Raw genomic sequence first — 25,941 nt, 5'->3', positions numbered from 1 at the left:
ACAATGATAAACCAGTACCAATACCAATTGAGCTGAGCAGAGCTGGGAGCGCTGAGCAGATTCACTGAGTCAGTGAGGCTGGCTGGCGGCCGCTCTTCCCATGTCTGCCCGCTCTTCCCATGTCTGCCCACTCTCCCATCTCAGCTGTGATCCTCTCCTACACACTGTTTTTGTTCATTTCTGACTTACGAATGGTTCAGGTTACGAACAGTTCTCAGGAATGAAACCCTGTCATAACTTGGGGACTGCCCTTATGTTATTTTGCCAATGAAATTCTGGAGAACTCAATGTCTAGTACCTCACATACAATCATTGTAAATGAAAATCAAAACAAAATCACAGATCTTGAAAATCTGAAAAACAGACAATGCTGGAAACATTCATTCTGCCTGATCTGCTGTGTTTCTCTGGCATTTTCTGTTTTTATTACAGTCATTTTAACTACAATTAGGTCTTGTAAGATCTCTTAAACTTTTGATGCCTCACCAAACCATGCATAATAGATGTAATAATGAACACATATAAAGAAAAAACAATTTATTTTCTTAAATACAGTATAAAGTACATACATCACCCAAAAGTATTACTAATTAATATTTATGCTAACTTCAACCTGTGAGCCTTGAGTTCCCCATTCATACCCAAAACATTGCATTAATGAAAGAAAAACATTTTTATATACATATTATATCATCACATTTCATGGTTACAGAACACCTTGGACTTGTTTTTTTTCATATGAAAAGTCCAACAAGGATTGTTCACTATGAAAATAAAAATCACACATTTCCTAAAACCTAGATGCCATATTTTCTTTACACAGAAAAATGTTCTTTAAAAATAAGTTTAAAAAATCTAACAATATTCTATAATTGTACATAATATATAATCTACAGTTTTTGAAGAGTATAAATGTCTTAAAGTGTACTGTAACTGAATCCATTTATTACAAATTATGAAGATACAGCATACAATATTTTAGCTTCAAAAAGCACCTTCAGTGTTTTGAGTAAACTTAAGTTAGTTTCACTGTTCCACCCAGCACATTGACCCAAACCCCTCATTCAGGAGGTATTTAAGGTCCCATTCTTCCTGCCAAATGCAGACTTCACCTTTATCTATATTGACATTCATTTGCCAACCGCATATCCATTCTGCAACTTTTTTCATGCCTCCCTATATTTTGTCACAGTTTCCTCTGTATTACTATACACTCCAATGTCAGAGTGCCACTAAAATGAGTCTTGTGTAAACCAAGATATGAGATTCTGGAGCTTCAGCAATCTTTAATAAAGCCTGTGGAAAACCAATTGTTAATAACAAACTCACACCATGAATTTCTTTCCCTTTGACCCTGCAAAACCATTATAGCAACTTATAATAACAAAACCACAGCCAGATGGAAACATGTAGATTTAAGTAAACTCTGATATTGAAAGATGCCATCAAGTATTAATAAAATACTGCATCTGTTGATGGGTTTTAATTAAATACAATTGGTCCAAGAATGATATTCGAGGAAGGTCTTGGAGTCCTCTGCAGCATAGAAGTGCACACAGAGATTGCTCCTGTTAGTTCAAAACTAATTCTTTTGCTCGAGCTAAATATCGTGACTTGAACAACTATTTGTAAACCGTCATCACTGAAGTTGTTTTTCCATTAATTAATAATGTAAGCAGTTCTTATCCCTGTGCTGTGCCTTCCACTTTCATCTTGGATAAATAAAATTACAAGCAATATAAATGTAACAATGTATTCAGCAGAAAAACATTTCCACCGTGAACCACTCCAGTCATTAAGAACTTCTTTAATGAGAAAGCTTCAGAGCATTATAGAAATGTATAATGTAAAAATATGTATAATATCATATTTTAAACAATACAAGTTGTAACATAATTGAATTCTACTGGTCTAATTTCAAAAACAAAACAGCATCAATCTCAAAGACATTATTCAGTATTCACAGCCATACTTTCATTTCTTATTCATCTATTTTTCCTCCTTTCGCCTTACAACACCTTTCTTAAAATATCTAAGGCCTCAAACATTCCTCAATGATCCATTTAAAAAGCCAACCCAAAGGCACAAGTTAGGGGTGTAATGGAATTCCCTCCACTTCTCTGGATGAATGCAGCTTCAACATTACTCAAGACGTTTGACATCAGGACGAAGCAGTCCATTTGACTAGCATGCCATCCTGTCTCGGAAATATATTGCCACTCCTTCATTGTCACCAAGTCTAAATCCTGGAGCTCCCTCCATGACACTGTGCAAAAGATTCACCAGGAAGGACTAAAGAGGAACAAGGAGGTGGATACCACCACCTTCAAGGACAGTTTTGGATCAGCAATAAATGCTGTGCTTGCCAACATTTAATGACATTTAATTTTAAAAAATCCCTCCAAGCTTCCTCTAAAGTTGAAACTTTGTTATTTGCAGAATCAGGGAAGAAAACCAAAATCCTATCACAGCCTCCCTCTCTCACACCATCACCCATGCCTCCCAACCCGAATGCTGTTTGTACATTTCCATGAAGGAAGTAGTTTCTAATTTTATTTATTCCATAAGTTTTATTTAGAGTTCACGTCTGAAACTTTTACTTTTCAAATAAAGTCCCAAAATCTCTAGATTGGCATTAAGCAGCATGTTTGTTATATTCTTCCCACACAATCCGGAAATACATTTAAGAATAAGACAAAAGTATATAATGGCCAATGTAACTAAACTCTAAACAGCTATGTTAAATGTTTCCATTAGAGAAAGAGTCAATTTCCAAAATATTTCCTTTACATAAATACATCACAAAACCTTCATAAAGTATTACAAAATAAATTCCAAAGAGCCCATACAAAGTATTTCAGTATAATTGTCATATTACAACTTTTTTCAAATAAAACTAAAGAATGTAAACAAAACAGTAAATATCAACTTTGAATTGGTAATCCATCTCAAGAGTTTGGTAAACTAATCACATTTTGTTCTCGGGCTAAGCTAAACAGAAATACATGCCTGAGTTACATCCTGGTAATTCACCAGTAAACCTACACCTAACAAATTATCCTGAATCATTTTCTACATGTTGGTTTGCAAAGAGCAATTTCTTATATTCTTATGAGTGTTTTATAAAGGGAGACTTTCAGTTTCAAAAGATCTTTTTTTTAAATTTTATTTACAGCGTGGTAACAGGCCCTTCTGGCCCAAAGAGTCCACACCACCCATTTTAAACCCAAATTAACCTACCCTTACGTCTTTGCAATGTGGGAGGAAACCGGAGCACCCAGACACGGGAGAACATACAAACTCCTTACAGACAGTGACGGGAATCGAACCTCGATGCTGGCGCTGTAATAGCATCGCGCTAACCACTACACTACCGTGCCCAAAAATTTAACTTATTAAATTTATTTTCAATTGAGACAGGAGCTTTAATTCCATTATACACATGTTTTTTTTAAAAATAAATCTACATCTCTGGTTTTACAATAAATTTCCTTCAGCTCTATGTTTAATGTTCAAAAGTGTCACAGCAATTGCTCAAGGCATAAAGTGAAATATCAGATTTCTTAAAGTAATAATAGTTATAAAGGGTTCCAATATGTAATTAAATTGGAAATTATGCATTTTGCCTTGAAGGAAGTTGAACTGCAAAAATATATATACAATCACAGTTAAGGCAGTGGGGATCCAATGACGGACTACAAAAATTAAAGTGATCTCATCAAATCTCTGACACATGAATGATAGCACCCTATTTTTCTATGTGGGAGGGAAGGGTTAGATAGATCTTAGAGCAGGATAAAATGTCGGCACAACACTGTGGGCCGAAGGGCCTGTACTGCGCTGTAGTGTTCTATGTTCTTATCTGTACAGTATTATTATGTCAATTATATCCCAGTTCAGTTAGTTTGGCTGTACAGTTAATCAGTTATGCAGCACCTGCCGCAGGAGAAACACCTTGACGTGCCTGGCACAGCTTTCACGTACCAGAGATTTCAAAGCACATTGCTTAATATATCAAGAATTCTCTGCTACTTCAGATGATGCAAAATGTTGTGGATACAATGCAAATCGCAATTTGCATTTTAGAAGTAACACAAAAAAAACAAGGCAGCCAGGTTAATGCCATCACTTCATTAGGTGGACAATGATAAGACTGACAGATACAAAGGGTACTTTCACAAGTCTACCCTTCTATTCAATGCCTCAAAATTTATTGCAAACACTCTGACCAACCAATACAAAGATTGCATCAATAGGTCATATCTAACTTTGTAACTTAGCTCCTTGAAAAATTCTAACCTCCTTAGCCTAAATAAAGCAGCAGCTTTTACAAACACAACATTTGAACATAACTTCATATTTAAACTATTAAATTTGAAAGTTAATTTGTTTGATTCATAACAATCACTTGAATAGCAAAATTACAACTTTCCGGAGTCATCTACCATGTACAATATATTCAGTTTAAAAGTAGGGAGGACAAGACCTAATGTACTAATTTCATGACATTAACTGCCATTACACTTGGTTGGATCAACAGAACACCCTAATTCTATCTACCTACAAAGTAATCCATTGAAGTGTACCACTTTCTGCTGTCACCAACATAAACTGAACTTCAGTATTTCAATATAGCACACCTGATAAACTGGCAGGTAATTTCACAAGATATGGGGAGTAAAGAAATAGAATCTTAGTATGAATTGATTCCAACGCCATCTTTGCCACCTTACAGTACTGTTTAAAAACGCTGGTGCACAAGTTAAAAAATGCCAATACAAATGGCCACTAATTGCAAACACCCAGGATTAATGAACGCAGTTGTGGAAATTAATCAGGATGACAACATTATCAACCATTTGGACCTGGGTGTCAAGTGAACAGCCTATCCTGTACTAAAACAGGCCTCCGCCACCGCTTCTGACAAAGGAAGAAACATTGATGAGTGTTACAGGGGGTGAGGGCAATGGAGGAGAGGGTGATAGAAACTTGGTTTGATAAGGGATCTTGGAGGAGGAAAAGAATATTGGAGTTTGTGCAGAGGAAAAGCGAGAGCTCAGGGCAAAAATTAGAAGTGTTGGAGCACCAAAAAATAAAATTTTGGAGAAGAGAGTGACCGTGTGGTTAAGTATTTCTGTCAGAGATGAGAGCAGAAGCAACACAGTGATTGACAGCAGCACTCCAGAGAGGAGCTGCCTCTTATGGTGAGTGAAAATGAGAACTTTTCTCTGGTTAAATTTCCAATGTTCGTTAATATTAAGGTTTTGAATTGGGGGGTGGGAATGGGAAACAGAGTGTCAAAGAGGTACATTGCTGTGCATGGGGAGCAGGAGGCTCTATTTCCACATAACAGGGAAAGTGTTGCAAATGAGCCAAGTACAGCCTGGCAGTGGCAGGCAGCAATATTGTGGATCTGCAATGGACATTCCTGAATACACCATGCTCCACATATTGGAAAGTGTTGAGTGAAACTGCATTCATTGGAGAGATACGAGGACTCAGAGTGGCCACGTCAGAAGGCAGTTAAAAATCAACCATGCTGCAATAAAGGGTGAAAGTCAGAAATAGGGCAGACAGAGCAGGAATGGTAGATTTCCTCTCCTAAAGGATACTTGTGGATCACTGTGGTTTTATTACAATAAAGGAAAGCTCATGGTCACCATTAACAATACCAGCAATAGATAACAATATTTATTTAATTAACACAGTTTAAATGCCTCAGCTGCTGTGGTGAAACTTATCCAAGCACTTTTCAGCTGCATAGACCAAACTTCTGATTTTCTACTCCAGCAACAAAAATTTCCTTCCCACTCTTTGAAGACCACCATAAGATGGTCCATGAGTTGTCCATCCAAGTCCGAGAAAGACAGCTCATGAACCTGGACTCATTGAGCAAGGGTGGGGAAGCCAATGGGTGGACCGGAACTGCTGGTCCGCAGCTCCTCGATCATCTTCATGACCCCACAGTGGATGGAGCTTGCACAGTCTGTGTGTTACCAAACTTATCATGCTTTACACAATAAGGTCCCAAAATAGATGCCGAACTCAGCACATTTAATTCTCATTTTGGGTAGCTGCCAGTAATGCCTGAAGACAAGGGATTTAGTGTGCATTTGGCAGGAGCTACATTTGGAAAATGCTGATTGTGGCACATCCCAAATGCCAAGGAAGTAATCCAGGACTACCATGTAGATCCAGTTTTGACACTCCTGATTTAGACAAAAAGAACCTCATGTAAAAATAATAACTGATGAAAAAACATCTAAATTTTCCTGTGGCCAGTATTCATGAGTGTGAGGAAAATACATTCTAATTACTGTACATATTCTTTGCTTTCCCTTCCGACTCTCACATTTCCATCTCAACATTGCCCTTCTGCCATTTAATATGCCAAAACTGTTCAGGTTTAACATTTTCTTTTTTAAACAAAAAAAAATCAAGTCTGCAGGTGATACCCAAGAACCTAAACAAAGACATTATTTAAAACCCAAGTATCAATTGCCATCTCCCAAAGACCAAAGTTAACCAATTTGCAGATGCTGAATGCCTCGGGATTATACTTTTCCATATTCAAGGACAGAATTTTTTGCACAAAAATATTGGATTACAGGCTCCTCATGACATGGCAGTCCATGAGTTTTAAACTAGTGTTAAGAATCCAAAATCCTGAAGCCTAAAATTAGGCTTTAAATCTTGTTTTGTTGTATTATGAAAATGTCACCTTAATTTTGAACTTATGTATATAGAATGTTAAGATTTCATTGGCTGTATCTCTGAGGGTGTAGCATGTCTCCAGATAGCAGAGGTGGCCAGAGATTTTGTATGTTCCGACTGAGCAGCTTGTATCTCTCGATAAGCCAAAACTCCAAACACCAGACTAGCAATGTAAACAATTACTAACATCACAGCAAAGATGGAAACAGCAACTTCTGTACCCAGTATGGCACATTTCACTGAGCTGTATCCATGTCGATTGTAGAGTGATTCTCTCTGTTTGCACACATCCGTGGCATTAATTTTAAAAATGAAGTGAAGATACAATGCCACTCCTACGAGGTAAGCAACCGCTGCAAGAGCCTTTACTACACATTCCATAATCAAGAAGGGTAAGTATTTGCTGTGCAGCACTGAGGACCTGTTGTATTGCAATACACATCCGACGATAAGAAAGGCCATGGAAAAAGCAAGCAGCAGAACACTAAGCCCTACTGCACAGTACACAGTGGCCGACTTCATCACGTTGTACTCTACATCTAGTTGACCGATCTGCTGTACTTCGTGATTTAGAAATCCACTGTTGGCATAACCCATGTTGTAATAATAGGCACTCCCGAAGCCTCCAATACTAGCGAAGCCTGCAGAAGCACTTTGGGTTGCTGCAGCACAGATCAGTACCACCAGGTTGAGAATGATTTCAAGCATCTGCAACAATCCTGCAACAACCAGATTGAGGAAGCTGTTAATGGGGAAAATGCAACACATGCAGCTAATACCTCACCAGAACAGACCATAGAAGTCATAATGAAGGACCAGTGAGGCCACTATAGATTGATTCATTAACTAAATGATATTGTACAGTTATGAAAGTACTTTGTTATACATATTAGCATTTACATGACTAAATCAGATTTTCAATTTGAAAATTAAATAAAATGTAGATGCTGTAAACCTGAAATAAAAACAGAAAATGCTGGAAAAATTTAGCAAGTCAGGTAGCATCTGTGGACAGAGAAACAGTTTCTCGTTCCATAGATGCTACCTGTCCTGATGAGTTTTTCCCAACACTTTGTTTTCATTTCAAATTTTCAATATGATTTTAATAAATTTATAATTCAACAGTATGCCACTCAGCACTTAAAATGTATTTGTTTTCAAATGTAATGTGTATTTCTGATACTCCATCAATAAAATGTTATTTAGATCACTTATTTAGTGCAAATTGTTGCATTTATGTTTAATTAAGATTAGAAAGAAATAGTTTACATAATTTACTGGTTTATTTATATGTCTTTTATTTTGGTGATACAATTTGGTTGAGACCTATTAGAACAAAATTGCAGATGCTTGAAATCCAAAAATGCTGGAAGCAGTTAAATATGAGTAAGCTAAGATTGAGCTCGTACTCTCAAGAACTATGGGAATCCACAGCAATCTCTCTCTCTCTCTCTCTCAATCAGGTCTTGAGTGGGAGCATGAGGATAGAAGTGCAGCAGGTCCAAACACTTACCCTCCCCATGGGGAAACATACTCTGTTACTGGTGAATTAACTTATACCAATTCTTCATACAAAGCAAGAACCTTCACAGGGTAGTTCAGCTTGGCAATTGAATATCACAACTACCCATAATGGATAAATATTGAGTCCGTATATACATAACTTCAGTCTTCAATAAAGTTAATGCAGCTATAACTTTAAAAGTTAGTCAGACCTAAACCTGTATGCAGTTGGCAATTTAACTCAAGCACAAGCTTCCTTACATAGTACTGAAATATGCCATGCATGCCTAATTCCCAACAATTCATTGCTTGATTGTTGGGAATTAGGCATACTATAAATTGACTGTAATCTAATATCTAACATTTTAAAAATGCTATCTTCTCCCATTCTTGCAATTAATATGTAATCACTTACATTAAACATTGGAGAATTGAAGATTCAGACCAAAAGTAAAACACCACCATGCCAGAAACTCTAGTGCATCCAAATGTCAGCAATCGCAGTTGGTCGTTACAGTGGTGCATGAATGACTGTTTCAGCCATGGTCCCAATACTGCAGTTTTCAGATGCACCACCAGAGGGCTTGCACTTTTTTTTGTAGCTTAAAAACACATATGCAGGGAGCAAGGCTGGCACCAGGGTGGGCCAGAGAGCCACGAGCCTCAGGTTCAAGAGGCACCAAAGACCATTAGAAATGGAAGCAGGAGCAAGCCATTCAGCCCCTAAGCCCGCTCCATCATTCAACAAGATTGTGGCTGATTTCTGCTTCAAAACCATACTCTTGCCCTAATTTCACATCCCTCCATCCCTTTAACATTTAGAAATCTTGTTAGCTCTATTCTGAGTGCAATCTTCTTGTGAATCTGCTTATCTGATACTATGTGCCTGTGATGCTGCTGCAAGCAAGTTTTTCATTGCACCTGTGTATATGACAATAAAGTCGACTTTGACTGGATGTCTGAGCATCCACAGTATTCCAGGGTTGAAAATTCCAAAGATTCACCACTGAGTAAAGAAACTTATCTTCATGTCAGTCCTGAATGGCTTATCTCTTATTTTGAATCTGTAACCCCTGACTGTTCCTCCAGTAGAAACATCACCACTGCATTTATCCACAAGAAACTGAACGTTTCAATGTGATCACCTCTTGTTCTCCTAAACTCTATTCGACTGAGACCTATTCCACACAAACTTCTCCTCATATGGCACCCTTTATCCCAGGAACCAGCCTGGTGATCAGGGGCTGGTTTCTAACAGAAAGAATGGGTGGCTTGGAGGATCAGAGTTAAGTATAGGGTTTGCAATACAATGGTGCTAAGTTCATGCTGGGAGTGATCAATGATGATCATGCTAAGGACCACGTGATCTAATTTAGTTCTTTGATGCTACAATAGGAGTGTTACATGGATGGACATCAAGTTGTGCACAACTGATGCTGAGATCATGTCGGACACAGATGGAGATTTGATTGGGTATTTCCCAGACCAATTCTGAAGCAAAATGAAATGACTCAGAAATGCTCTTCATCATGGGGTTTTGCTATGGGTTAGGTCAATTTTCAATCACATAATATTAAAAAGTTACACAATCAAATTTCTCAGCCCATTTTGAATTCCATTATCCTCCAGCATGACAATAGTAACATTGTTTTACACTGCTGCAGGGGATTAGGTAGCAATTTATAAAAGCAGAAGCTGTAAAAAAAAGTCATAGCAGAAATTCAAAAGCTCCACCAACACAACACAGTGTGGCACATTTACTCTACTTACACATCCAGAGATTGGAACAAGCTACATTAATGAAGATTTTAACTTCATATTTGCTGCATTAATTTGGGTGGTAGCTTTGGAACAAGCTACAACCTAAATTAATGCAGCAAATATGAAGTTAGAAGTTCAGAACACTGCATTCCATTTTGAACAGGGAATTCATCTAAAGTATGATGAACCACAAAATCACCTTTGCTGTGTAGATTTATTGGCTGATGGGATTTAAAAAGGAAGTGCACCATAGATCGAAAGTCCTCTGAATTCTTTATTCTTACTTTTAGAAAATCTGGGAAGGATTTAGAAGGGGACACTCGAATCAATCATTACATGAAGTAAAATAAGCTAGCACTCAGTATTACTCGAGTGATAGACAACCTATTCTAGACAATCTGCAGTATAATTGATTTTTTGCCTTCTGGCCCTGTGCAAGTACAACAGACATTTCGTGGTTATGAAGCAATTAGAAGACTGATGTTTTGGAAAGTCTCATTGTGGAGGCGGACTGCATGATATTGAGCAATGAAAGTGCATTCCATTAAGAGTCTGGAATGCAAACCGTGCTGCACTATGTATATTGGAATATGTGATGCAATGTATTCCATGCCACCATAAATCCTTTAGTTGCAGCATTGGTACTAATAAAGGCATTCAGGGGTAGAAATTCATCTTTGATTGTGTTAACTGTGTAATATATTAGCAGTTTCAATCGAATTTGAAAACAATGTGCAGCTGCCACTGTGTTGTGCATTTAGTGCAAGCAATCAAGGACAAATTTCTTCCCGTTAGACTTTCCCCCGCGACAGAAGTTCCCAAAAGCTAGGAAATTGGGACCACAACTGAGTTCAGGAAGAACAGCAGCCTACAACTTTTGTCTGACACTGTTCCTATCACAACTCCAGCCTAAAGCCAAGCATGCATGGAATAATTCCTGAAGGAATTGCTGGAAGAAGCATATTAATTCTCCTCCCTTTCTGCCTTTGGGGAATAAATATATTGGAGGCAGATTCTTCCCCAAATCATCACTGAAATGCTGCTTTGAGAAGTATTAGAGGTTCTGGGCATTTGTGTCTTTCTCATGTTTCTCCAATCAAAGGCAAAATATATTGTAAATATGGCCTCTGATTGTTCTCAGCAGCTCCCAAGATCCCTTTAATCTTCAGATAAATTTCAGTTTGCCCAGAAAAATTACAAGTCCAAGGACATCTAATATTTATGGCTGCAGAATGTAAACTGAAATAAAACATGGACATGTGAGCCAAGATGTAATGGTTGCTAATTTGATAGTTTGAGGAGATTTGGTATGTCAAAGACCCTTGCAAATTTCTAGATGTATGGTGGAGACCATTCTGACTGGTTGCATCACTGCCTGGTATGGAGGCTCCAATGCACAGGATCAAAAGAGGCTGCAGAGGGTTGTAGACTCAGCCAGATCCATCACGGGCACAACCCTCCCTGCCATCAAGGACATCTTCAAGAGGTAGTGCCTCAAGAAGGCAGCATACATCATTAAGGACCCTCACCAACCGTGTCATGCCCTCTTCACATTACTACCATCAGGGAGGAGGTACAGGAGCCTGAAGACCCACACTCAACAATTTAGGAACAGCTTCTTCCCCATCAGATAAGTTGCAGGTAATGCTATCAGATTTCTGAATAGCCTATGAACACTACCTTTTTATTCCTCATTTGCACCATTTATTTATTTTGTAACTTTTAGTAATTTTTGTCTTGCACTGTACTGCTGCAACAAAACAACAAATTTCACGATATATGTCAGTGATAATAAACCTGATTCTGATATACAACTCAAGTTCAGTCAAATCTCATGATGCAGATTTCAACACTTGATTCATCACTAAGAAACACTGCCATGGGTGTGGCTCTTGTCCGAAACTGGGCTGCTAAAAACTAGTTTGGTTTCAATAGCTCCTTAAGGGCATATGTTGAAAACAAACAATAAAGTAAGTTACAGTGCAATAAAATAACAATATTATACTTTTTCCTCTTGCATTACCTGCAACTTATTTGTATTATTTGCTTGTAATTAATACTTTTTTTAAGTTATTTTTAAATTTGAAAGGTCTCAATGATTATCATTATTTATTAATTATTACTAATTATTATGCATAGTAGTGGTTAGTGCGACGCTATTACAGCGCCAGCGATCGGGGTTCGATTCCTGTCGCTGTCTGTAAGGAGTTTGTACATTCTCCCGTGTCTGCATGGGTTTCCTCCGGGTGCTCCAGTTTCCTCCCACATTCCAAAGACGTATGGGTAGGCTAATATGGGTTTAAAATGGGCGGCGCGGACTCGTTGGGCCAGAAGGGCCTGTTACCACGCTGTAAATAAAATTTAATTTACTGCAGAATATACTATTTACAAATGGGGTAAAGCAAATCCTTTTGTAATTCACTCAAGTTTTTAATTCCAGATGGGCAAGTGTTTACTTCTGGAGCAGAGTACTTTCAACCAGATATGCCAAGGTGACTTATTCAAACAGGAAAAGAGTAGGTTGAACTGGAGGCCCTTTTACTAATCTGACTTCCTCTGCAAGCCCTCCATTCTAGTCTTTCATGCTTCAGTCTGATCAACCCTCCTCAGTAGTCCTGAGTTTCTACACGTAAATATTTAATGTGCTGACTACTGCTAGAAACAACCTTGAAGGAAGTAGAGAACGCAGCTTGTGATTGTTCTCCATGCCATGCTGATTCCTGACTCTTCAACACATACAAGTTTGGGAACTTTGTATCCTTTGAGCGTCTTTCTCTTAATTCTCCCCTTCAAGGGAAGGAACTTTCCAGAGAGCACAAAACTACAAGCCCATCCCCCCACCCCCATAGCCCTGCCCTCCAAACATGGCAGCTTGAAAGAAGCAGAAAGCCACAATCAGTCTTTCAAGAGCAAATCGTCACAATGGTGTTCATACAATGTACCATTGTGAAGCAAAGAAAATGAAGTCTTTTGCATTGAATGAGGTTTAAAAAGGATGGTAGCTTAGCAACCCCTTTCAGAAATGCATGAAGTTGCAGCAAATTTTAAAAGAACAAATTAAAATCATTTCAATATACTTTCTCATCAAATCTTTCAGCCCAACGTTCTCTCCACAAATTCAAAACTACAACCATACCTGGGGTTATTGTTCCCGCCTCTTTTAGAATTACTGATTTGCTTCAGAGTTGCTGAAAATTCCTAATCCGGTGCTGACATTTTTGAAGCCTTAAAATAATCTTACAATCTTCTACAAGTATTTCTGTCCCTTCAAATCCTTGGCCACTTCAAGTACCAGATTTACCATCGTAATGGTGGTACTTTTTTCCCCTGCTCGGGAAATTACCTGACACAGGCTTGGGATTGCATTGGTATTCTAGGGCTGCTGAAAGCAGCAAAAGTCCAGCCTAAGCATCATTTACAAAGAATGAATTCACAAGTGAGGCACTCAACTACAGATCTCCCAACTTAAGTGCAGAAACATTTCCATCCGTCAAGTGCTCCAACGTCACGCAAGCAAACCTCTAGGAATATACCCGACACTAATCCTACGTGGACCATGGTGTGTAGCCGTTCTCAATTCCTTTCCAAGAGTTTTTCCAACTGCTTGGTTTCCAGTTGTAGGAGGTTCATTAACCATTGTCACAGTTTTACGATAATCAGCATAATCAATGGATAGGACGATTTTTTTAAAAAGCAGGAATGAACTGCATGAAAAGATAAAAGAAGATGAATCAAAAGTAACTGCCATTAGGAATATTTTACAGGTCCATGGGAAAAGTGTGGGAGATGGGACAAGTTGGAAGACTATTTCAAGCAGCCTTCATAGGCACAATAGGCCAATTAGACTCTTTCTGCATTCCAGAATACAATGACTGTATATCAGGGAGCTAAATGTGATCCATTGTCATTCTATTCCTCTAATGATAATACAATTTTTTATCTTGTTCTTTCTCTTCTATTCTCAAACTTACAAATTGCTGAACAGTATCAATGTATCACTTGGCTTTATCACCCCTCATCTACAACCTTGATCTCATCATGGGCGGTAAACATTAGAACTATTTCAGACATGTTTCTGCTCCTGTCTATTTTTTCTTGATCTCCACTCCCCTACTAACTACTGTTCAGAACTTTCTTCTGCTTCTGATGTTTTCCTGCTTATGGTGAGATCCCTTCCAGGAACTTCCGATCTATAAACCCTCTGACCTTGGGAATAGTATATATTGTAATCTTCTCATGCTGTATGTCAGTATTTCTCTGCCCAAGCAATAAAATTCTACCAATTAATCATGATTTCTGCTCATTGATCTCGTAAAATCTATATTATGTTTGCCACTAATAATTTTCGCAGGCACATCCACCATTTTTCTAAAACTAATTTTTAACTTGTTTCTAAAAGTCGTTTTGTTTGGTGCCTGCTGGAAGACAGAGTGGGAACAGTAGTGAAGGTGTGGGTTTCTCTGCAAAGAGGATGGGTAAAGTTCCCAAGTAGGCTTTTAGCACATGGTGACAACCTATACAAATTTCTGGCCAATGTTGATCAAAATGGTTCCTATGCCTCTCATCAAAACAGACCATTATTATCCACCGAGTCAGAAGTCTATTAAATCTTCGTTACTTCTCCAAATTATCTATGAAGATATAGAATGTTGCAGCAACTGATAGAACATCAGATTCTTCAGATGAAAAATTCAACATTCTTTCATTAATGTATAAAAGTGTTCAAAATAACATCATCATCCACCACTGCCAGAGAGTTTATTAATAATTGAAGAAGGAAAAGGAGTTTAAAGGTACTTCAGTTATCAATGAAGAAACATGCTTTGCTGACAAATAGCAGCCCAAAAAACTACAGATGTAAAATTTCCTCTGTACTAAACGGTGGCATTTTCCTCAAACTATGGTTACCAGAATTGCTTAGCAAAATACTACAAAATGAATAACAATTCTTTTGCATTGTCTTAAAATGTGGACTTGGATATGAAAGATGGATTATAACATCCAAAGGCTATTATGAAATGGAGTTGAGTATTTATCCAACAGAAATTGTGATTTTCCACAAAAGTAATCTGGTGATAAATCTGCTGTGCTTTATATTCCACAAACTACCATTTCCTATATGAACTTGAAAAATAATACAGTAAAAAATGTATTAATGTGAGGTCAGTGATATTGTACATACCTCTTCTGGAGCATAAATATGAGCACTTTGTCCCAAAGGATTCTTTGGGTGGAGTGTTAGCTTGTGAAACTGAGCTATAAAAGGGAGGTGCTGAAGAAGATGGTCTACTGTTTGGTTGAGATGGTGTTCCTCTTGCAGTGGGTGGTCTGGAGTAAGAATCCTCTGCTGGATCACGTGAATGTCTATAGAAACACAAATTATTACAAATTCATCAAATTTTGATCAGTTCCAAATAAAATGTTAAAACTAAACAAGTGCCTCTCAAGCCACAGTTGATCCCCCATGATTTCACAATGTTCTGAGATCTCCTCAATCCCTGTGACTTTATATTTCTACTTATTCTTTCATTCCAAAATATACAAATAAAAACTACACATCAAAGGCAAGATAGAAAAACATATACAATTCTACCTAGTTCATATAAAAGCACAATTGCATGGAATCTGAACCAAACTGATTTTAATTACTTCATTTGATCTGAAATTTGGCTGTGAATTCTCATACACTAAAAACATATAAGTTATTTGCTTATTACAATAAGAATTGCATTACACAATGAAAAACACAAAACAGAACCTTTCACTGGAAGGATATGGTTCTCTTGAAGGTTTGCTTTGGCGATTGTCTCTTGGGTCTTCCCTGCTACGCCTACCAGAATGGTTACTTTCAGTATGGGGCCGGTCTCTAGGTCTCCTCTCTCGATGTGGTCTATTGGAAGACCGGCTTCCATCAAAACTTCTTGGAACTTTACTCGGATTGGACATTTTACAGCTTCATTTGCTTTCGGCTCTACTCATGAGATCTGTAGTTGAAAATATAACTGTCAAAAACTGCAAGTAGAACCTTACTTCATTATACAATCTTAAATCTTTTAGTAGTTAGTATACAAAGACTACAACAAAATATTACTGGTCAAATTGGTTTGCCAAAAAAGTTTAATTATTCCATATTCTGAAGGATAACAGGCATACTTACAGTGCAAAGATAAATTTCAATTATTTACATATACCAAAACAGCTAAGCCATGACATCATTTACGAAACACCACATAGAAGAAAAAGCCTAATTCCCAAATAATCAATAAAATAAAGTATTTTCTTTCCAACAGTGATTATTTTTGGGATGGTGACAAAGTTAACATCTGCAAGTCAATTGCAAAATAATAGTCGCCAAACCCACAGGCAGAGAACAGGATAATAAATGTTAAATTGAGCCTCAGGCTGGCATTAAAAATCCTATAGCACTTTTTCAAAGAACAGTGAAGTTATGCCAGCCATCCTAAGATATCTTTATTAGTCACATGTACATCAAAACACACAGTGAAATGTATGTTTCGCATAGTGTTGTGGGGGCAGCCCGCAAGTATCACCACGCTTCCAGCGCCAACATAGCATGGCCACAACTTCCTAACCTGTACGTCTTTTTGGAATGTGGGAGGAAACCGGAGCACCCAAAGGAAACCCACACAGACACGGGGAGAATGTACAAACTCCTTACAGACAGCGGCCGGAATTGAACCCGGGTCGCTGGCGCTGTAATAGCGTTACACTAACCGCTACACTACCATGCTGCTAATATTTATCAGTATTGGTATTGGTTTATTATTGTCATTTGTACCGAGGTACAGTGAAAAGTTTGTCTTATAAACCAATCGTACAGGTCAATTCATTACACAGTGCAGTTACACTGAGTTAGTACAGAGTGCATTGATGTAGTACAGGTAAAAACAATAACAGTACAGAGTAAAGTGTCACAGCTACAGAGAAAGTGCAGTGCAATAAGGTGCAAGGTCACAACAAGGTAGATCATGAGGTCATAGTCCATCTCATTGTATAAGGGAACCATTCAATCGTCTTATCACAGTGGGGTAGAAACTGTCCTTAAGTCTGGTGGTACGTGCCCTCAGGCTCCTGTATCTCCTACCCGATGGAAGAGAGAATGTCCCGGATGGGTGGGGTCTCTGATTATGCTGGCTGCTTCACCAAGACAACAAGAGGCAAAGACAGAGTCCAAGGAGAGGAGGTTGGTGTCCGTGATGCGCTGGGCTGTGTCCACAACTCTCTGCAGTTTCTTGTGGTCTTGGGCAGAGCAGTTGCCATACCAAGCCATGATACATCCAGATAGGATGCTTTCTACGGTGCATCAGTAAAAGTTGGTGAGAGTCAAAGGGGACAAACCAAATTTCTTTAGCGTCCTGAGGAAGTAGAGGCGCTGGTGAGCTTTCTTGGCCATGGCGTCTATGTGATTTGACCAGGACAGGCTGTTGGTGATGTTCACTCCCAGGAACTTGAAGCTCTCAACCCTCTCGACCTCAGCACCATTGATGTAGACAGGTGCATGTACTCCGCCCCCTTTCCTGAAGTCAATGACCAGCTCTTTTGTTTTGTTGACATTGAGGGAAAGGTTGTTGTCATAACACCATTCCACTAAGCTCTCTATCTCCTTCCTGTACTCCAACTCATTGCTGTTTGAGATACGGCCTACAACGGTGGTATCATCTGCAAACTTGTAGATGGAGTTAGAGCAGAATCTGGCCACACAGTTATGAGTGTATAGGGAGTAGAGGGCTGAGAATGCAGCCTTGTGGGGCACCAGTGTTGAGAATAATCGTGCTGGAGGTATTGCTGCCTATCCTCACTGATTGCTGTCTGTTGGTTAGAAAGTCAAGGATCCAGTTACAGAGGGAGATGTTGAGTCCTAGGTCTCATATTTTGGTGACAAGCTTGCTTGGGATTATTGTATTGAAGGCAGAGCTGTAGTCAATACACAATAGTCTAACGTATGTGTCTTTACTGTCCAGATGCTCCAGAGCTGAGTGTAGGGCCAGGGAGATGGCATCCGCTGTAGACCTGTTTTGGCAATAGACGAATTGCAATGGGTCCAGGTTGTCTGGTAGGGTGGAGTTGATGCATGCCATGACCAACCTCTCAAAGCACTTCATGATGGTGGATGTGAGAGCCACTGGTCGGTAGTCATTGAGGCATGTTACCTTGCTTTTCTTTGGTACTGGGATGATATTGGTCTTCTTAAAACAGTCTTCTGGTCTTCTTATCACACTATCAACATCTGGTACAAAAACAGGATGCCATAAGAACTCAGCGGGTCAAGCAGCATCTGTGAAGGCAAAAGGTGGAAGTCGATGTTTTGGGTCGATGCGGGGTCTCAACTGAAACGTCCACTTCCACTTTTGCCTCCACAGACGCTGCTTGACCTGCTGAGTTTCCCAGCATTTTGTTTTCATTCCAGACTCCACCATCTACAGTCTCTTTTGTTTTCATAAAAACTGGTTATTTGGTCACTATCACTTTGCTATCTGTTAGAACTGGCTGCATGCAAACTGGCTGCCATCATTTCCGTACTAAAAATACCTGATTTGCTCTAAAGCACTTGAGGATATCCTGAAAGGAAAATATTTCATGAACAATGGCAGTAAGTAAATGAGCAAGTACAGGCCGCCCTTGGGTAACAAATGGGTTCCGTTTTTACAGACGTCCTTAAGTCAATTTTATCCATAAGTCAAAAAATACATAAAAGTCACTCTATATGGTAATCATAGCTCCTTAGTATTGTAACGAATGGCATCAAAAACAAATAAGGCTGATAAGAAAGAACAATTACAAAAAGTGGAGAGAGAGAGAGAGAGAGGAAACTAATTCTGCCATTTGTAGAAACGAACATATTGGTTTATTATTGTCACTTGTCTTACAAACCGATCGTACAGGTCAATTCATTACACAGTGCAGTTACATTGAGTTAGTACAAAGTGCATTGATGAAGTACAGGTAAAAACAGTAACAGTACAGAGTAAAGTGTCAGTTACAGAGAAAGTGCAGTGCAATGAGGTGCAAGGTCACAACAAGGTAGATCGTGAGATCATAGTCCATCTCATTGTATAAAGGAACCATTCAATAGTCTTATCACAGTGGGGTAGAAGCTGTCCATAAGTCTGGTGGTATGTGCCCTCAGGCACCTGTATCTTCTACCCGATGGAAGAGGAGAGAAGAGAGAATGTCCCGGGTGGGTGGGGTCTTTGATTATGCTGGCTGCTTCACCAAGACAATAAGAGGTAAAGACAGAGTCCAAGGAGGGGAGGCTGGTGTCCGTGATGCGCTGGGCTGTGTCCACAACTCTCTGCAGTTTCTTGCGTATGTATGTACATCAGATTTCTAAATTTAACAATATTATGGGAGCTTGTTTCTATGTCTAGGTGTTCGAAAGTAAAGCATTCACAACCCTGGGATAGCCTGTAACATTAAATACAACTGAAATGTTTAAGCATTTAGTACACGGTACTGAAATTAAACACGGTCAACTTCTCTGGAATGGTATTGGGAATAGATGATGTTAGAGCCACTAGTCCAACAAAAACACATGGCAAAGTGTTGACAGCCTTCAGAAATAAACATTCTATTCCAAGTTCTATTGTGGGAAGTGACTAACACACAGACTGAGGAAAGTTTTCAACAGGGGCAGCACAGTAGTGTAGTGGTTAGCAATAACACTGTTACAGCAACCCGGGTTCAATTCCCGCCGCTGTCTGTAAGGAGTTTGTACGTTTTCCTCGTGTGTCTGCATGTGTTTCCTCCGGGTGCTCCGGTTTCCTCCCACATTCCAAAGACCTACAGTTTAGGAGCTGTGGGCATGCTATGTTGGTGCCGGAACAGTGGTGACACTTGCAGGCTGTCCTCAGCACATTCTCAGTAATGCAAAACGATGCACTTCACTGTATGTTTCGATGCAAGATATTTATTTATTAGTCACACGTATAATGTGCTCAAAGTCTCCTTGAAAAAAAACAATAACATGTCTGCTGACTCCTGGGGATCCCTGGCCTATGACCACTTGGTGGAAGGAGGGCACCCATCTGTCCCATCAGCTACCACTTGTTCAGATGTGGATGAGTCTATGGTTCCCAGAATGGCTTCGTCAGAACTCACAAAACCAGAGTGGAAGCAAGACAACTTTGGAAGGACTGCCTAAGAAGGAGGTATTTCCACAATGGAGTTTGCCAAAGTTGCCGCTTGCTAGGAATAGCACAGCTCCAGAAAACCAGTTTCAACCCGGATCTCATGTGCTGTCGGTGTGGAGTTTGCATGTTCTCTCTGTGAATGGCTGGATTTCCTCCAGGTGCTCTGTTTCATCCCACTTGGCAAGAATGTGCCAGTTGATAGGTTAGTTGGCTACTGTGAATTGTCTCAAGTATAGATGGGTTGCAGCAAAACAGAGAGAACAAGGGGGTGAGAGGTGGGAGTTAATGTAACAGGAGAAGTGGGATTACTGTGGGATCGATGTAAATGGCACAGATATGGTGGCGCAAAAGGCCTGTCTCAGTGCTGAGTCTAATGGGAAAGTATTAAAAGTAAGATTCATCCCAGATAAAATTAAGGGGATGCTGAGCACTCCTGCTGCAAGCTCTCCTTCAAGGATCATTCATTTTAAAAAAATTGCAGTGAAAATTTTCATACCATGTATCTAACTCTATGCTTAATACAACTTTCCTGTGGAAATTGCAGAGTGGAATCAGTGTCCCTAAAATGTCACCAACAGTGCTCCCTTGGACTTCACAAAGACATATTTCAGTTCATTGGTTGCTGCAGATGTGAACAATGCAAACACTAGAAGGTTGAGAGGAAATTTGATAAGACTGAAAGGCAATTTGATAAGGGTTGAGAGGTGATTTGATAAAGTTGTTCAAGATCACAACTAGTTTAGACAGCCTAACTAGAGGGAAGCAGCTTCCATCAGCAGAATATTCAAGAATCATAGGCACAGATTTAAAGTTTTGGCAAAAGATTTTTTTTAACAAAAGCACAATGGTTATATTTGCAGATCATAAGGGGGTGGAAACAGTTTGGATTTTAAAAAGGGAAGTAGATAGGTGCTGACGGAAAAATACTTCTCAGGAATACGAGGGAAAAGCACAGAAATAGAACGTGATTGTTCTTCCAAAAGTTGGCACGTTCTCTCTGGGCTAACTGGTTCACTGTGCCATTACATTTCAACAACCCAGTGTACCTTACATCATGACTTGGTTTCCTATTTCAATTTGCAGATTGAAATTCTTCCCTTGCAAAACAAGTTGAAACATTACAAAACTCAACACAAAAACAATGAAATGATTTAGCAAAGATTTTTTTACGATAAATTTGAAGTTATACTTTACAGAGATAAGAGCAACCAGACCGCTGAACCCAATTTCTCTGGGTCACTAGACAAGGCCTGAAACAAGGCTACTACTGGTGGTTATGTAATAATACTGAAGTTACATTGTAATCTCTACTAACAGTGGAGTCCTACTTGCTAGTAGAGATACTGTTATGACTTTTTCAGTCACCAGCTCAACCTAAGGGGCCCATCTGATTCAGATTAGTTTGTCATATACACAGGGTGCAATGAAATTCCTCGCCAGCATGAAGCTCACAAAGTAAACAGTACACATGATAATAATAAATACAACAATAAGTACAACTAACTGCACAAGACAGAAGAATTGTGCAAAGGTTGTAGTGCAAAATAAATGTTAAAATGAAAGGAAAAGACAGGTGTATTTGCGGCCAAAAGTAGTTCAGTCTAAAGGAAAATGTTGCAAATAAGAATGGGCAGGCTAAAACTGACGGAATATTTGGGCTAAATTGGGGAGCGTGGAGATTAAGAGGGTGCTGCGGCCCGCAGGTTTGGTCTGTGTGGGGGAGACCCACAGGTGAGAGAGAGAGAGAGAGAGAGGTGGATCCAGACTACAGGGGTGGCCGGCATTCCGGCTCGGGCGGGGATTCACAAGGGAAGGGGCTCCGAGGACGTGCAGCAGGTTCGTAAACCAATGCCGCATCAACCACCATCGAAACGGCAAAATAAAACGAGGCAAGGGGAAAAAAAAGTGAAAGATTTACCCAAACTCGGCTCAGCGGCGGAGACCTAGTCTGAAGATCGAAACCAGCAACAGTGCGAGGTGAGAGGATGGGCGGGGCAACCGGTTCATCAGGTTTCTGGATCTTGGGGTTGAAGCCAGGAGTTTCTCTAATTATAATAAAAACACCAAACAACCCACACCCCCCTCCCCCCGCCAAGACTCTGAAATCAACACGTTTTGTTTTGAAGAACAAACTCCCCTCCGATGTACCCAACTCCCTGCGCTAAGATTTAATTATTAACCCAACAAACAAAATAAACGCTTCCTCCTCCTCTTAAACGAAATCTATTAGCTCTCATCGGTCAGGAAGCCATTGGGATATAACCGCAGCGTTACTGACTGGAGTGAGCTGGAAAGGGGTTAGGGTTCTTGCACACCAAGGCAAAAGCAACGCTGATATCATGGGTCAGGGCATATTTGTTGACTGCAAACGTTTGGTATTTGTTTTCCAAAAAGAAATGAAGCCTTTTAAGTTAAATCCCGAAGTGAATCCATTTTGTCTTTGAGATTTGAACGAACTTATCTTAAGCAACGTAGGTTATCTAACTTTAAGAATGAGCAAACAGACTAATTTATTTTGCATCTTGTCCAAATAGATTAAAATCATATTTACAGGCCATTCAAAGTTCTGTAATATTTACAATATTTTTATTTCACCGATATATTTATATAAAATTTGTAGCAGCTACTTTGATTATGGTAGATTTGAAGTAACATGTATTCCATTCGCAACCACACTTGGTAACAGCCTTCAGGACTCCACGTTGAATTTAACAACTCCAAATAGCCATCCTTTCCAGGTTCTGTCAAAATTGGCCTGTTCTAGTGAAAGGTCTTCTGCTTATAAAATTGGCTCAACGTTTCTCTCCACACATGATACCTAACCTGCTGAGAATTTCCAGCATTCTGCTTTAATTTCAGATTTCCAGTAACTACAGTGTCTCACAGTGCCACCCTGTGTTCTCCTTCCCCCCATTCATCTCCTTCTATTTAAACTTCCTGTGGACAGATCTTTTGCAATTAACAAAACTACACCAGCCTATTCCAGCCAGCAGCAGCGCCATTTGTATTGCTGTCTCTCTTGGTCCTAACCTTATCACACCCTTCTCTACAATTAAAAAGAACACTTGTTTCCTAATTTTGCCTTATTCTGATGAAAGGTAATTGAACTGAACTGTTAACTCTGTTTCTCCACAGATGTCACCAGACTCACTGAGTATTTCCAGTGTTTTCTGTTTTCAATTCAGATGTCCTCTATTTCTACTATTTTTGCTTTTTAGTTTCTGCTTTTCTGGTATTATCTTCAGATATTGATTTATAGAAAGGTTCTAAAGGATTTCAGCTGCTAGGCTAAAATGGTGTTGTTTTCTTTGAGGAAGTGTGGTTGAAAGGGGTGACTTGATGGAAGTGCACAACTAATATAAATGGTCTAGTCTGGGTAAATAAAAGAAACCAGGTGGTTAAAGGAGCAGAGTGTGCTGATTTGACACAAGGGAACAGATGCACTGGAGATATGAGGAAATTGTTTTTTCCACACAGAGAAATGAAAAATTCACATGGTGGTGGAAACTGTCAATCAGGGCTTCTACAGGGGAATTAAAGAAAATTAATTTTCGGAGCAATGGGGAAAGAGCAAGAGATTGGGGCTGATGGGATTGGTCTGCTCTCGGAGTCAGCACAGAATCAATGGGCTGAATGTCCTGCTGTGCCTTATCAATTCTATGATTCTAATGCCAATGATAATACTCATCACACAACTCACTGAGAAATAGCTTCAGTTCTAGAGCAAAATTGCTGGCATTTGCCATCATAAACATCAGAAAGCTCATGTACTCCACAAGCTATTCACAAGATAAGGGAGCAGAAGCAGGCCATTCGGCCCATCGAGTCTGCTCCAAGGAAAAGGGAAAAAGAAATGGGGTGGGAAAAAAAGAGAGAGAGAAAAAAAAACTATTCTAATCCCATTTGCCAGCCTTATCCCCATATCCCTTGATACCCTGACTATTTAGATATCTGTCTATCTCCTCCTTGAACACCCCCACTGATCTGGCCTCCACTGCTGTGCGTGGCAAGGAGTTCCACAATTTCACCACCCTCTGGGTAAAGAAACTTCTCCTCATCTCTGTCTTGAAACTGTACCCTCTAATTCTAAGATTGTGCCCTCTGGTCCTGGACACGCCCACCAAGGGAAACAGCCTAGCCACATCTACTCTATCCTTACCTGTCAACATTTTAAATGTCGCTACGAGGTCCCCTCTCATCCTTCTGTACTCCAGCGAGTACAGTCCAAGAGCCGACAAACGCTCATCATACTTAAGCCCTTTCATTCCTGGAATCATTCTCGTAAATCTCCTCTGAACCCTCTCCAACGTCAGCACATCCTTCCTAAGATGCGGGGCCCAAAACTGCGCACAGTATTCCAAATGAGGCCTCACTAGCGCCCCGTAGAGCCTCATCAACACTTCCTTACTTTTATACACTATACCTCTCGAGATGAATGCCAACATAGCATTCGCTTTCTTAACCACCGATCCAACCTGGTGGTTAACTTTTAAGGTATCTTGTATAAGTACCCCCAAGTCCCTTTGTACTACCGCACTATCAATCTTCTCTCCTTCTAGATAATAATCTACCCGCTTATTTCTACTTCCAAAGTGTACAACTGCACATTTCTCAACATTGAATCTCATCTGCCATTTTCTTGCCCATTCTCCTAAACTGTCTAGGTCCCTCTGCATTCTTTCTATTTCCTCTATGCTCCCTACTCCTCCACTTATCTTGGTGTCATCCGCAAACTTAGCCACACAACCATTTATTCCATCATCCAAATCATTGATGTACAAGGTAAAAAGGAGAGGCCCCAACACCGACCCTTGCGGCACACCACTAGTAACCGGTAACCAACCAGAACGAGATCCTTTTATTTCCACCCTTTGCTTCCTGCCAACCAGCCAATTCTCCACCCATTTTGCTACCCTGCCCATAATTCCATGACCTCTCATCTTATTAATCAGTCTCTTGTGAGGCACCTTATCAAAGGCCTTTTGAAAGTCTAAATACACAACATCTACCGCCTCTCCCTTATCCACCCTACCTGTGATTTCTTCAAAAAACTCCAATAGGTTGGTCAGACAGGACCTCCCCTTCACAAAACCATGTTGACTAGGTCCTATCTTGCCTTGCGCCTCTAGGTATTCGGTAACCTCCTCCTTGAGGATAGACTCCAATAATTTTCCCACCACTGACGTCAGACTAATAGGTCTGTAATTGCCTTTGTGCTGCCTCCCACCTTTCTTATATAACGGAACTACATTCGCTACCCTCCAGTCCTCCGGAACCATGCCAGAATCTATCGATTCCTGAAAAATAATCGCCAACGCCTCCGCTATCTCCACAGCCACCTCCTTCAGAACCCGGGGATGCACCTCATCCGGTCCGGGAGACTTATCAGCCTTAAGCCCCTTTAGTTTTCCAAGCACCTTCTCCCTATTAATCTCAATTGAACTCAGCTCCAATTCGTGAGACTCCTGACTAATGGGCACATTGCTTATGTCCTCCACGGTGAAGACCGATGCAAAATATTCATTCAATTCCCTTGCCATCTCACTATCATCCATTATAATACCTCCTGCACCGTTATCAATTGGTCCTATGTCAACCCGTGTCTCTCTTTTATTCCTTATGTATTTAAAAAAACTCTTAGAATCCTTCCGAATGTTGTCCGCCAGCTTCCTTTCGTAACTCATCTTTGCTTTCCTAATGACCTTCTTAGTTTCTCTCTGCAGATTTTTAAAATCGTTCCAATCTTCTGTTTTCCCACTAATTTTTGCTACTTTGTACGCCGCCCCTTTTGCTTTTATTTTATCCTTCACCT

At 39.7% G+C, this 25,941-nt stretch overlaps 1 protein-coding gene across 2 annotated transcripts in view; it reads right to left on the bottom strand.

The window, feature by feature from the left end:
* LOC127570267 (MARVEL domain-containing protein 3-like) overlaps positions 1 to 22,154 on the bottom strand; it is a 28,154-nt gene extending 6,000 nt beyond the window's left edge. The window contains exons 1-4 of one of the 2 annotated variants that reach the window (XM_052015626.1): positions 22,048 to 22,154; positions 15,737 to 15,962; positions 15,161 to 15,342; positions 628 to 7,433 (exon numbers count right to left, since the gene is read on the bottom strand). In XM_052015626.1, coding sequence (XP_051871586.1) covers positions 6,751 to 7,433; positions 15,161 to 15,342; positions 15,737 to 15,924 — 1,053 coding nt within the window. In that variant the 5' untranslated portion in view covers positions 15,925 to 15,962; positions 22,048 to 22,154 and the 3' untranslated portion in view covers positions 628 to 6,750. Of the gene's footprint in view, positions 1 to 627; positions 7,434 to 15,160; positions 15,343 to 15,736; positions 15,963 to 22,047 lie in introns of those variants that run through there. The other variant, XM_052015625.1, reaches the window with a different exon arrangement.
* Positions 22,155 to 25,941: the final 3,787 nt, after the last annotated feature.

This window comes from Pristis pectinata, chromosome 5 (assembly GCF_009764475.1).
Source record: "Pristis pectinata isolate sPriPec2 chromosome 5, sPriPec2.1.pri, whole genome shotgun sequence".
In the NCBI taxonomy this organism is placed as follows: domain Eukaryota; kingdom Metazoa; phylum Chordata; class Chondrichthyes; order Rhinopristiformes; family Pristidae; genus Pristis; species Pristis pectinata.
This window is presented reverse-complemented; position numbering and strand designations above follow the sequence as displayed.